At 33.8% G+C, this 14,776-nt stretch overlaps 1 protein-coding gene and 1 long non-coding RNA gene across 2 annotated transcripts in view; both read right to left on the reverse strand.

Moving 5' to 3' along the window:
- The window catches only part of LOC135194933 (uncharacterized), a 43,052-nt gene extending 42,824 nt beyond the window's left edge, over positions 1-228 (reverse strand). The window contains exon 1 of the long non-coding RNA XR_010310037.1: positions 126-228. This is a non-coding gene — a long non-coding RNA (uncharacterized LOC135194933). The remainder of the gene's footprint in view (positions 1-125) is intronic.
- A 3,218-nt stretch (positions 229-3,446) lies between these two features.
- The window catches only part of LOC135194934 (kinesin-like protein KIF23), a 173,050-nt gene continuing 161,720 nt past the window's right edge, over positions 3,447-14,776 (reverse strand). The window contains 5 exon segments of the mRNA XM_064221150.1: positions 3,447-4,797; positions 6,970-7,038; positions 8,840-9,025; positions 12,682-12,816; positions 14,143-14,351. Coding sequence (XP_064077220.1) covers positions 4,651-4,797; positions 6,970-7,038; positions 8,840-9,025; positions 12,682-12,816; positions 14,143-14,351 — 746 coding nt within the window. The 3' untranslated portion in view covers positions 3,447-4,650.

The raw sequence follows: 14,776 nt of genomic DNA on the forward strand, positions 1-14,776 counted from the left end.
CTTGAAAATATGGCGGTTATCTTGTACAGAGTAGTACTTAAACCTACAAACGAATCAGTATTAACCTAACTATGGTTCTTAATACATAGTTGTAATTACAATACGCTTGCAAGGAATTGACTTACCAGATTGTTGAAGCCAACACTGGGGTCTTCTTTTTGCTTCAATTTCCCTCGGGAGTCGGGTCTTCAAATGTACAGTTAAGTCTCTCTTCCTCGTAAGTTGTAAGACGTAACACTGGCGGCGCATGCGCAGGACTCCGTCTCCTCCTTTTCAATCCATGAAAGTATAATTAAATAACAAAAAACCTACCTGCTGTCTTCAGTGGGTGATGTCTATAGATTTTTCTTTATGGAAGGGTACATCATTTAAATTATAAGTTACTCTGTATTGTTCGTAACTCTTAACTCGCCTAACACGGATATGACGACAAGGCGTAACAACTTGAATCACGAATAAGTTACCGGTTAGGTCGTTAAATTTATATCGTTTCAATCCAAGCTGAAAAAGATATCATCACCTTTTGTATTAGTAAAGGTTGAAATCTAACATTAATTTGTTCCCATTGAAATAAATATTATTTTCCCCGACTATTCAGGAATAGGGTACTTTTTTCCGGACCGTCTCTAGGCTAGAGGACGTGGAGGCCCAAATGAGCCTGCCCAATTAATTTATTACTTGCCACACATGGGGCCTTGCACCAAGGACTCGCTGTCACATGAGGTTAGCATAATCTAAACAATACCTTACCCACCTATAAGTAAATAGCCAATCAAAGATCAGCTATTTGTTCAATGTTCAATTTCCAATGCTCTCTTTTAAGTGACAGAGCAAGTTTGTCTATTAAACATAGGCCTGTTCCATGCAGCCTTCTGCACTTTCATGTAACCTTGTGAAGTAAATGCTTAATTCAGCACCAGGATCGTTATACCGTTCGGATCCTTGGCGATTTGGGCGTGGCCCCTACGTTGCCAAATGTACTTCTCCTGAATTTTTAAAGGCCTACCCTTCCCATTTACCCATTTTAATCCGTGCGTCTGTCAAGGAGGTTTACCCTCCTTGGCGTTTGTTAATGTCTCCTGGAAGCAGTATACTTCTGGGGGTTCCCTGTTGCCTCGGCACTCCTTCGAAAATATTTCCATTCTTCCAGGTCTCTGTTTTTCATTTACGTCTAATTAAATCTCTTTTAGGACCTTTCTTGTGATCATCACAAGCCACTGAACTTCCGCACTTTTAATTTACTTGTTTTGTGATTTTGTGTATTTATATTATATATATTATATTTATATATATATATATATATATATATATATATATATATATATATATCTATATATATTATATATATATATATATATATATATATATATATATATATATAATATACACACGTATATATATATATATATATATATATATATATATATATATACATACATAGTCAAAAACATTTTGTTTTTGACTCGAGCATCAACTGAGGAAGCATGAATTTCCCGGAAATATACGGCATCAAAACAGGTCAAAACGAACTTGGGATACTTCCTAACCTGATTTTCCATAACCTAACCTAACCCATGGGTTATATGCCACAATTTACCCCGGATAGATCCCCTAAACAATTTCCAACTGTTTTTTTATAAATATGTAACTTTATTAACCTTTGGAGGTCTTGTTTTGAAGTGATGTTATGGCTTGAAGCTGACTGGCTCAAATGTCTTTAATGATGAGGTTCCTCAGGATGATAAATATATGGAACTTTGAATTAGTAGAGGGTTTTTTGGCTGAACCACTCAATTTCGAGAAGAGCTCATAATGATAAAATGCAATGTGGGTAATCAAGCTTCAATGACTATTTCCAGCTTACAGCTGGAAAACTCCTGGTATTTTATACCTATTAAAAATGCAAATTAAAATTTGGTTTATTCCTCTGGGAATAGGAAAGGTACCTGTCCATAAAAAGTTGCCAAAGCACATTCCTAAATTAGCTGTATGAAAAGCCTGCAGTCACCTCCTCTATCATGGCCTCCTTTGTCATCTCACTCTCAGAACTTCTACATTCCTAACACAAGTTGTTGATCAAATGGCAATAACCCTCGAGATGTTCTACTAACCTTATTTCTGACCCTTAAGTCTCCTTACATGCCATGTTTCTAGCAACAAGGACCCACAGGGTAAAAAATCAACTTTAGGAGAGTAGATTTCACATCTCGAATTGAATATAAGAATTTGGGCTGAAGGTCAAGCGCTGGGACCTATGAAGTCATTCAGCATATATAGAAATTTACAGTAAAAGGTTTGAAAGGTGTAACAAGAGGAAAACCTCAGTTATATGTGATACATCTTGGGAAATGAATGGAACAGCTGGAAGGAAGTAATAGTCTCAATCCAAATAAGAATACTGTTCTTATCAACTCTACTTCTTAAGTTTGTTAAAATCATGTAGACAATGATATCATAGTCTTGGTTATATCCCAAAAGAGAATAGTATCTATTACAAGGGGAATCTTGGGAGTAGATTCCTATGGGTATGCTCCTTAATGGTGCAAGCTTGGATGTCTTAAATTGGCCCTTATTCATTACCTACAACAATTTCAGATATTTTTTTTTTTTTTCTTCAAAAGTCAAAAGTCCAATAATCATTGAAGTTAACAATGTCTTTTGCTCTTGTCTATTGCACAAAAGTGCCTTCTATGCTGTTGTGAATATGGAATTTGGGGCATATGCTAAGCACTGGGACTTATGAGGTTATTCAGCGCTGAAACAGAAATTGACAGTAAAAGGTCCAAAAGGAAGAAAATCTTGCAGTTGCACTATTAATCAATTGACAAAAGGGTGGAAAGTAAGATGGAAGAAAGAGAATATGAAAGGAGGTACCATAAAAGGAAATAAAGGGGTTGTAGCTAGGGCCCAAAGGCATGCTGCAAAGAACCTTAAGTGATGCCTACAGTACACTGCATGAGGTGCACTGACAGCACTAGCCCCCCTACGGAGATGTACAGTAAAGGAGGCATGAAAGAAAAAGAGCAAGACGTGCCCCGTCAATGACAAATTTAAATAATTCCAATCCAACTCATTCCTGTAATTTGTATTAACTTCATATATTCCTTAAGCTGCAATACAACATTCATGGACTCTGTATACTTCTTTCCGAGTTTTTATTTTTTACTCCACATCAAAAATAGTGTATAAAAAAATACAAATTACCTACTGAAAAAGTACAGTACGTACAGATTCATGTAAACCTTCATTAGTAAAACATTACCCCCCAGCTATAAGTTGAAAATTAATGTTATACAATTCACCTATATTAGGCAATTTAAGTGAAAACTGCAGGATATGTAAAATATTTTCTAATAAATGGTAGTTTTTACTATAAACTGAACTTGGTAGTACAATCTTTTTAATAAAGTAAAAAAGTATGGATAGTCCTGATATTGATAAAACCCTGGGGCTGCAAAAATATATTTAAACATATAAGGCATTAGTAACTTACATAGTGAACTTCTTCTTATGCTAGTTTTATCAATTCTCAGCACAGCCCTTGATAACAATTATGCAAGTTGATATAATCAACAAGGCACTGGCATAATGCAATTTTTCCTACAGTTTTATCCATTTCCCGCTGCAGAGTCCAAGTTGGCAATAAAAAAAAATGCTCTAATGACATATTATTCATTGAGCACAATTTTAAAAGTAATCACAGCAAACATGTTAAACAGCCTGTTCATTAAAAAAATACAATCATGCTAATTTCAGCAGAAAAAAACTATACAGTATATGTACATTTAAGTCATTCCATCTTGCCTTACACCACTTTCTGACTGCTGATATATTAGATTTTTTCCATATTTGTCAGAAAAATGGTCCAAAAACCAGACTTCTTACTGGAAGTGTAATGTAATGAAATAAACAAATCATTTTAAAAATCTGAAAAGATAGTAAAAAGAAAGCAAATGTCTCCATTTTTTCTTGGTGTTTCTTTACAGCTGATAATTTGTGTATTTGTAAATATAATTCTTCTGAGTAACCTAGAATCATACTCTATACCAAGTAACAATATCACTTCTGTATTTACAAGATTTTTAGATTATACATTACTATTTTAGCTGCAGAGAAGAAAGGTACCCTGAAATATATACCACATACTGTCCAGGGGTGAACATCAATGATTTACTCACATCATAAAGTTTAATATATTTCACAGTAAATTCTTCAAAGTGGATAGGATTGGTTTCGAACATTACTTCTTTCTGGTCTACAACTAACTTCTTACAACTACAATATTTCTTGTGTTATTTTACTGGATACATGTGGCTTTAGTATACATACTATTTTCATGAATAATCCTTAAGATACAACATAAATATAATTCTTGTCCAAAAGTATGTTGCTCATACTCTGCAATATATAAGTACTAAATAAACCACACAATCACTTGTTCATGTGATCTTTTATCACCTATAGACACTAAAATATAACATTTGATAAGGACAGTTATACTAACTAGCAAACTTAAGAGTCATTTTGCACGCAATGCAACGTCTTAATCACGAAAATTAAAATATGGGCAATGATACTCATTTATAGAAAAAAAAATAAGACCTAAGACAAATCAACAGGAACAATTCACTCTAGATCAAGATGTTTCGCCTAGAATCTTGCACGCTTTCCGCCAGCATTAAGGTTTTCTTGACTAGAAGCCCCACTTCTGGCTCTGCTCTCCCCAGATGACCGCTTCCGAGAAGCTGAAAGCAGTTCTGTCTGTGCCAAGATATCTCCTCTGAGGGTATTTTCGCCCTGGAAATGAAGAAGAGTTTTAGAATGAAATTATCTTAAGAAAAATAATCTGCAGAAACATTTACTGGATGCATGTAACCAATGGAGTTCGTGTCATGTTCTCGCAACATGCTACAGGAAACATAATATAAAATTCATCTATACTCTAAACCTATTACTTTACTACTCAGTAATTTATTGTTTGGTTAATTCAGGAGGAGAAGAGTTAATCATGAATCTTACCCGAGTGCATGCATTTACACAATCTATATTATTCCTTTCTCACCACCAATTAGATACTTTACCCAAAAGGTCTGGTTACACTACTCAATAATATTCTTCCCGATTCTTTCCTTAGAGAAAAGGCCTTGCTTTACATCCTCTGGGATTTTGCAATGATATAGAATGCTTTCTATTGACACATTTTGGCCATGTGTTTAGGCACTGGACAGGTGTCACACAATTGAGCTGTATAATTACTGCCTTCTTGAGCATTTAATATATGTTTAGCAGCAATAAATTTGTGTTTTCTCACCCTGTTAACTAAAATTCCTTTAAAACTGATGAATTTATTGAACAGCCTTTACGGGTAAGCCTTAATTTGTACTTCTGTACTCTTTCTTTTTAATGCTTCAATATGAAGATTATAGGCTTCACTGTGATCATAATGGTGTACCAGTTAGTTTTCATTTTTCTTGTTCTTCCACATTTCCTTATAGGCCCCATTCTTCCAACTATCTTCAGCTTTATCTAAAAGTAAATCTGCATCTTGGTTTATGTAGTTTTCATAATTTATGTTAGTTTGACTGAGTGTCCCAAGACAGTGTCCTATTGTAAGCCTTTTGGTATAGTATTTCAAGCAAGCAAACAGGGAAACCCCAAGCTATAGATATGAACAATTAAGCCTACAAACAACTACGTATATGTTTAACGGTTACTTGAAAACAAGGGCAGGTCCATCTGTCACCTGACAATGACATAACTAAAACATACGCACCATTAAGAAACCTTGTATTGCAGATCTGGTGGACACTAGTTATTCTCTAAAGTGGTCTAAAATACTAACAAGTAATTTATCAAAACCCATAGTATCATTATTTTTGTCCATTTGATAAATCTGCATTTTATTTAATGACTTTCCATAATTTATTATATAGTTTGATAAAATATATGCTAAGTTATGTTGGCCCTATGACAATGCCTACGTAAGCCTTTTGGTTAAGTCTGAGGCAGATTTTCTAGTAAATAAGGGAACCTTGAGCCCTTTGACAACTACAGGATGACCCTATTCTAGTTTGGTCTAAAATACGTACTAACAGAATTTTTCCAGAGATATGTTTCCCCAAAGTCTACATTAGTCAGGATTTCACGACATGTCCAGCAACTTCATGAAGCAAAACTGAAGGAAAAAAGACATTAAATTGCAAGTGATGGTCAATTAAGCCAGGAAAAGGAAGCTTGTACAAATAAATCATGCATGTGATCTTTCTTTCAACTATATAAAGCTTAATTCCCTTAACTTTTCAAGTTTGTGTGCTATATCTCTCTGACCCTTTTGTAAAAGAGGAAGGTGAAGGGTACACCATCAACCCAGTAGTTCAATATATGCTGAATTTCTTGTCTCACCAAGCACAACAGTTCTGGTACTGTTGTTTCGGAATTTTATTTTCCCCCATACGAAGGAACCTCTTCTGCCAATCAACCAACAACGTACTGGTCTAATTGATTTACAAAGTTATTTCAATTATACTTAGTTTGACTTCATTACCTACTTTCCCAAGTCATAATGTCTGTTTCATGCTATTATAGAATGTTTTTACTACTAAAATATTTCAATACATTTCAACATTTTTTTTTTAGTTGGTACAATTTTATTAAGTTTTTCCAGTTTTTCAAGTTATTTTGTAAATATTAGTACAAAGTCCCAGAAAAATCACCTCACAATTTAAATTCTCTCTGGATTATCCTGAGCAAAATACAACATTTATCCCATGCTAATTAGACTACACTTTGAGTCTAGGCTTCCAATGACAGATCATGTATAAAAGAATAAGCACCATACACCATCTATGAAGAAAGACAGATGACATATTAGTAGTCAGCAGTGGGTAAAAAAAAGCATTTCATCAACATGATTTGAAGAAGCCATACAAAATTTTCCTTTCTAACATTTTTTGAAAAGCTTAGACTTACATTTAACAGCTCCAATCCATCACTCCCAAATGACTTAGACCGTCTGAGACTTGGCTTTGATGTCGTACTCTTTAGTGCGGGACAATGACAAGATTTGATGGATGGAAAGTAAAATAAAATAAATTATCTAGACTCTGTACTAGAAAACAATGGACAATTAATCTTCATGACAAATACGGCTTTTGACATGAACTGTGACTGATTTAACATTAAACCTTTTTACTGAATCTTATGATATTGCACTCTCTGATTTGTAAGTCTTTATTAATCCATATAAAATAATTAAGGAAAGTTGCTATAGTACAGAAGTACATAATCTAAAAGAAATAGACAAACTCTAAAATGTTTTTAAGATTGATCAGCATAAAAACCATAGTTTAAAGTTACCTTTCTTCCTTGCTGGAAATGAGGCAAATTAATACGTATCTCAGAATTTTACATGTATTATATTTTCTGTTGAAATGACATTATGTTCATGAAAACTGCATGTTGTAACATTATTGCAAATACCTCTTTTAGAACTTTTAACAATCATGGAAGGTGATGGGGAGTCTAGAAGATATGATAATTCCTCACGTGAGTTTAGCATTAACTTATCACTTAAGGCTCACGGAGATCAAGAATACCACATGTAAACAACTACATATTTAAACACATTCAGACTATCACTGTATATTTATTCCCTTCAAGTTTTCACCATTCCACTATGCACACCTTTCATTTCCCATTCATATCCAGAAAACATAAAATCACTCCCTGGCATTTCAACAACTCTGGAAAAATGTGAAACTGGTGGGAGTGAACTACTTCAGAAAGTAGCCCAAAGTGGGAGGAGACCTGGGATAGCACCTGACAAGCTCCAATTGATGGAAACTGTAGACATCAAGTCCATCCCAAGGATAAAATATGCAGTCTACTGCCCAATCTCCTGGTTCCAATTGCAAAGAACAGTATAGAAATAGAAATAGTCTTACATTTAAACACACAGTATTCAGATCCAGCCAGGGAATTGCTCACACCTGCCACAAAGCACCATGCCTCTACATGAAACCACTCTGATTGTTATTACTATTAATAGGGCTTAGTTTTTCCAGACTCTTCTCGGGCTGGTTGAAACCACTCTGATGAAAGAATCTGACAGGTGGTGGGATTTCTTCTTTCCAATCTCCTAAGTTAGTGAGTGGGTTCAGGCCCAGTTGCATGGAATAAGGTTACTTAAGCTTATTGGGTTCATATTAACAAAAACTGTTGACAAGTTATTTTATCTAGTTCTTCTACATATTGTACTTTCTTAAGTGTTTTATTATTTACCTTGTAATCTTGTATTACTTATATATTTTACTTTATTTTTCACTCATACATATCTAAGGTATATTGAAAATTTATAATATAATATAAATGTTACTAAACAACAGGCACTGGATGAATTTCACAAGACCAGGTACATATGGAAAAAAATAAGAGGCTTAGAAATTATATCTGTGAAAACAGAGTGAATGGCAAAGATCAAGTCTTCATATAAAAGCAAACTACAAGTATAAAGACACAGACCAAGAAGTGGCTGGAAGAGTATCCTCATATACAGTACAATAAAACTGTGACAAAAAGACTTTTACTGGAAATAAAACTATAAGAAAGCCAAGGGAAATGCAGGGCAAAAATGCCAATCAGAGATGAATACAGTTTTATAATTGATATAGGTGGATGTAGGAAGATACACTTTCTCTCTCACCAAATGGAACCATGGAAGAGGAAGATCTTTGCACATTATTGGTTGGTAAACCACACATTCATGTAATTGGCTCTAGTAAACCAATACATAGTTTGTGTTTTATACAAATACAAATACAAAATGCAGCTTCATACTTACAGGCAGGTCCAGAACACTGTGAGCTTCATTCACCTCTAATTTGGGATCTGATTTTGTTGGTCTTACCCTGTATCTACTAGGGGTAGGTTTGGTATGAACTATGGAAGGCAAAACCGAGGAGTTAGGCGTGTTACAGTCCAAAAGCACTTCTTGTAAAACTTTCACGCCTTTCTTGAAAGTCTTAGACTGTGGAGGGAAAAAATATAATTTATCGTCTTTTCAGACATCATATACGAAAATAAAGGTGACACTTTAAACTTTGAAGTTTGCAAATAATAAGAAAATTTATTTTCATCAATATAAACTTCTTACTTTACTTATGCTATACTGGCAAGTAGTACTATATAAGCCAAGAGATGAATCATCAGCAGATGAAAACATTCCTGGGTCATCCCTTAAAGAAGAAGAAACTAATTTAAATGGCTGGAGATTTTTCTTGACATTATGCTCCCATATAAATTTCTTTAATAACAAGTTCAGTAATTGTCTTTGAGTACAGAGGTCTTGCTAAATTACCAAAGTTGCCACACACTCATGGGACCATGTTCATTTCTCAATAAATGTAATATAATTGGAAAATATTTTACCAATAAAATTTGATAAACTAGTATCAACAACATTTTTTGAGGTTGCCTAAAAGACATGCAAAGCAATCAATAAAATTCTCAGAATTTTACTAGCTATATGCCTAATAAGAACAATATCATCTAATTTTACATATTTTGTGAAATTCTCAATAGTTTAACTGGTGTTAATAACAGCTGTGTTGAGATAATGCAATCTTGACTTAATCTTCAGTGCATGCAAAAATTGCACAAGCTAGAATAAGACAATGTCTTGGTTTCAAGGAACACAGACTAAGATTTTCACAGAACAAGGATTCATCATCACAATTATTGATCAGTGCATTTATCAAGACATTCAACAATCATCCAGAAATTTAAGTAAATAACAAGGACCAGTTGCCATTTGGTTAGTCAGTCAAGACAGAAGACAATTAAGTTTTGCAGTTCACTTTACCTGTTGCCAACAGTACATCAGCCAAATAGCATAATGACCTGATAATGAATTCACAAAGACTCCAAAATAAAAAAACTGTTATTAACCCTCTTACGCCAATTGGACGTATTAAGCGTCGACATAAATTGTCTCCCGGGTGCCGATTGGACGTATTAAACGTCGACATAAAAAGGTTTTTTTAAAAATTCGCGGAAAAATACTTATAGGCCTACCAGCTGATAACTTTTTAATCACGTGCCTTGGGGGATGCTGGGAACTCACGGATCAAGGCGTTGTTTTGTTTACAATCGTTACATAGGAGCGCAAGCGCAAGTTTCTTTCTTATCGCACTAAAAAGTATCAGTGACACATCTCAGAAATTATTTCGTCACTTTGACATAATTTTGCACCATTTTAAATTAGCCGTTACATGGAGTATTACGTATATGTATATGAAAATATGCGCAATTTCATGCGCAATACAACTAAAAACAACCCATGGTTGTAGCTTTTATCAGTTTTGAAATTTTTCATATAAATAACGATAAGTGCCAAATTTCAACCTCCGGTCAACTTTGACTCTACCGAAATGGTCGAAAAACGCAATTGTAAGCTAAAACTCTTATATTCTAGTAATATTCGATCATTTACCTTAATTTTGCAACAAATTGGACGTCTCTAGCACAATATTTCGATTTATGGTGAATTTATGAAAAAAACTTTTTCCTTCCGTCTGCGCGATAACTCTTCCGATAAATTTTTTCGTGCGATTGTCGTAATGTTTGCACCATTTTAAATTTGCCGTTACATAAAGTTTTCTATATGGAAATGTGCGCAATTTCATGCACAATACAACTAAAAACAACCCATGGTTGTAGCTTTTATCAGTTTTGAAATATTTTCATATAAATAACGATAAGTGCCAAAAGATCAACCTTCGGTCAAGTTTGACTCTACCGAAATGGTAGAAAAACACAATTGTAAGCTAAAACTCATATATTCTAGTAATATTCAATCATTTACCTTCATTTTGCAACAAATTGGAAGTCTCTAGCACAATATTTCGATTTATGGTGAATTTATGAAAAAAATAACATTTTCCTTACGTCCGCGCGGTAACTCTTCCGAAAAAAATCAGAAATTTTTTCATGCGATTGTCGTAATGTTTACATCATTTTAAATTAGCCGTTACATAAAGTTCTATATATGAAAATGTGCGCAATTTTATGTAGAATACAACAATAAATGATTGAAGATTGTAGCTTTTCTCATTTTTGAAATATTTGCATATAAATCACGATAAATAGAAAAAAAACCACGTTCAGTCAACTTTGACTCTACCGAAATAGTCAAAAAACGCAATTGTAAGCTAAAACTCTTACAGTCCAGTAATATTCAGTCATTTATCTTCATTTTGAAACAAATTCTTAGTCTCTAGCACAATATTTAGATTTATGGTGAATTTAAAAAAAAAACTTTCCTTCCCTCCTCACGCGGATTCTCAACCGCAAATCTCCGAAATGCGTACGTCGCATTATCGTTATATTTGCTCCATTTCATATTAGGCATTCATAGAGTTTTATATATGAAAATGTGCGCAATTTCATGTAGAATACAACAAAAAATAACTGAAGGTTGTAGCTTTTCTCATTTTTGAAATATTTGCATATAAAAAAAAATATAAAAAAAATTTGACATTCGGTCAACTTTAACTCATCCGAAATGGTCGAAAACTGCAATTGTAAGCTAAAACTCTTACAGTATAGTAATATTCAATCATTTATCGCCATTTTGAAATAAATTGGAAGTCTCTAGAACGATATTTAGATTTATGGTGAATTTTGAAAAAAAAAAAATTATTACGTTCGAGCGTTACGAATTCATGCATCATTTTGTGATAATATTTTCTCTGTGTTGCTTTGATCATTTTACAATGTGTTATATACCAAAATGATTGCAATTTAGTGTACAATACAACGGAAAAAAAATTAACTCGTTAGCTTTAACCATTTTGCTCACAGCGCGATTTGAATACAATTATATATGAAATTTTGTTTTCACGCTATCATATATCGCATTATTTATATATGATAATGATATTTTTTTTCATTTCTGATGGTTGCATACTAAACTTCAGGCAATGACAAAAAAGGAGCCAAAAATGAACTCTTAATCTTGAAAACTAACCACGCTGTGATTTTTTGAAAAAAATATTTTTTCAGCTTCGGCGCTCACTCCGAGACCGCCTCGGCATACGGGAGACAATTTTTATTATACCCCTTCGGCGTAAGAGGGTTAATATCAGAAAACCACAATCAAAATACCATGACTATTCTTTCAATAGTTCATACTCACATCCTGAAACCAATCACATAAACATACAAAGAAACAACTAAAATCACGTCCATTCGTCATTGCTCACCCAACTTAATACAACAAAACTACATACTGGTATTCAAACACCATTTTAACAAAGCTGATTATTAGTAGCCAAATTCCACATATACTGACAAATGGTTATTAGAATGAAAAACATCGGGCCAAAGTTTTTGCAATCAACGAAGTTTCTAGTGTAGCTTTGGCAACTTTTAGCAGTTCACTATTAAACATTTACTACACCTAATTCATTGCCCTCCAGCTTCATAAAGTAACAAATCACAGAGATATTTGACAGAACTTTTATATATCAATTATTATTTGGTAACCTGCTCTTCTAAGACAATAGACACATCATACACGATTCAAATCAAGAATGATATAATACATCACACCACCGAACTGGCATTAGTAGAAAATAGATCTAGTAGAGTTTCAAATTGACAGCACATAGTAGTGTAACTTACCTTGTGTTCATTCAACTGCAAGATCATTTCCTTTTTGAGACGTTCTTTTTCTGCTTCCAGTTTTGACTTCAGACGTGCTTTCATCCTTTGCTTTTCCAAGTGACCTTGATTCTTAGCCATGTCTAGTTCTTCACGCTGCCATAGAAGAAAGCAAGACAATCTAATATTTACATCATGCCATAATGAATTATTTATGTTAAACCTTTTAGTAAAGTATCTTCTTACACTGAAGAGCGTAGTTAGTAAGAATTGCAGTGCCATGAACAACTTGGACAATAAGCATATCTAAACCTAACTGAAAACACAGATGCACAAATTTGGAAAGAGGAGCAATTGTGTAGTTTAACAAACTACCAAAATTTGCCTATCAGTAAGTAAGAGCATGTATGGTCTATGTAATGAAACACACATTTACAGCAAATAAAAAAAAAAATTATTCTAAAGGAGGTCTACTGCACCAACAATTTCCTCTACTATAACATCACATTTTGCAAACATTCTTGGTCATTTGAAATAAGATGATCCCTGATAAAGAGTTAAACATGCCTGTTACCTAATACTTCAATTAATGAAAAAACAAGTTACCTAATGCTTCAATAAATTAAAAACAAACAAAGTTCAGAGTAAAATTAAAATTTGTAGTTGACAATTAAGATAGCCATAGGCAAAGTAATAGGCCCATTATAAGAAAATAAATAATGAACAATGATTTTACATGACAAATCACACTAGTACCAATAACAATAAATAAATAATGGCACTTTCACAGTTAAAGTTTGATACTTTTAAATCAATACAATTGCAGTATGGCTATAGTAGTGTAGCAGTAATGTGAATGACTGTCAACCTTTGAGTATTTCAAAGTTTCTTAAAAACTATAGCAAATACATTTAGAATAAGATTGAATGGAATATAGGACTCAGGCCAAAGGCCAATCCCTGGAACCTACGTGGTCATTCAGCGTTGAAACAGAAACTGATAGTAAAAAGGTTTGAAAGGTGTAACAGGGGGATAAACCTCACAGTTGCACTATGAAGCAATTGTTAGCAAACAGTAGAATGGAAGATGGAAGAGAGTATATGAATGGAGGCACAAAAAAGGAACAAATGGGGCAGCAGCTAAGGGCCAAAGTACTGCCTACAGTGCACCGCATGAGGCTCACTAACAGAACTACCCCTCTACAGGGACAAATACATTTAGGGCACATTCAAGAAAGGTTAAGGTATATCACTGCATGCAAAAGCTGTGATAGTTACTAGCCGACAGAAAGCTTGTCAATGCTCTAGACTTCATATCAATTTGTACATGAATGGTAACCAAATTCACAGCAAGCTAATTATATACACATTTCCTTAAGGAACATAACAAATGCTCTGATTGAAGACTTGCATGACAAATTGAATATCAGCGAACCATTTGCCATCATTCACATCAGTCAATACTGTAAGAACTGATACTTACAACCGCATTGCATTCGTCGACAAGGTTATCATAATTTGTGAACTTTCTTTGGAGACTGTCATTTGCAGACTCTGTCTCAAGCACCATTGCTTCAAGGTTTCGAATCTTGTTCAAGGCATCATCGTACATGGACTGCAAACTGGCGTTCTCCTGTCGCAGCACAATGTTTTCATTTTCCATTTTCAAGATCAACTTGCCCAGCATACTGCCTGTTGAGCAATAACTTTCAATATATGACCACATAACACATAATCACATTATTTCAGAAATAAAACATCCATGCAAAGCAACAGTACAGTATCTTAATTCTGATGATATATGAAAAGATGCTGTATGTGACTGTTACCTTTACTTGGTTACAAAAACTGGGAACACACACCTCTTCTAAGAAATTATTGATTAATAATAAACATGTACAAATGAAAAAGGAAAACAAATCAACAAAAGTAATCTCATGAGAAAAACATCTCACAATCTGCCACTGCAATGTCTAGTATAATCACCATAAAGTTTGTCTATTCTAAATTGTTTAAAAGTTAACAACTTGCAATGCAATTTCTACTGTATATCTTAAGCATCTAAGACATAAAATTAATGGCAACACAGAACTGGCATCTTTTGCAAAGCTGGCAAA

This window comes from Macrobrachium nipponense, chromosome 15 (genome assembly GCF_015104395.2).
Source record: "Macrobrachium nipponense isolate FS-2020 chromosome 15, ASM1510439v2, whole genome shotgun sequence".
Lineage (NCBI taxonomy): Eukaryota > Metazoa > Arthropoda > Malacostraca > Decapoda > Palaemonidae > Macrobrachium > Macrobrachium nipponense.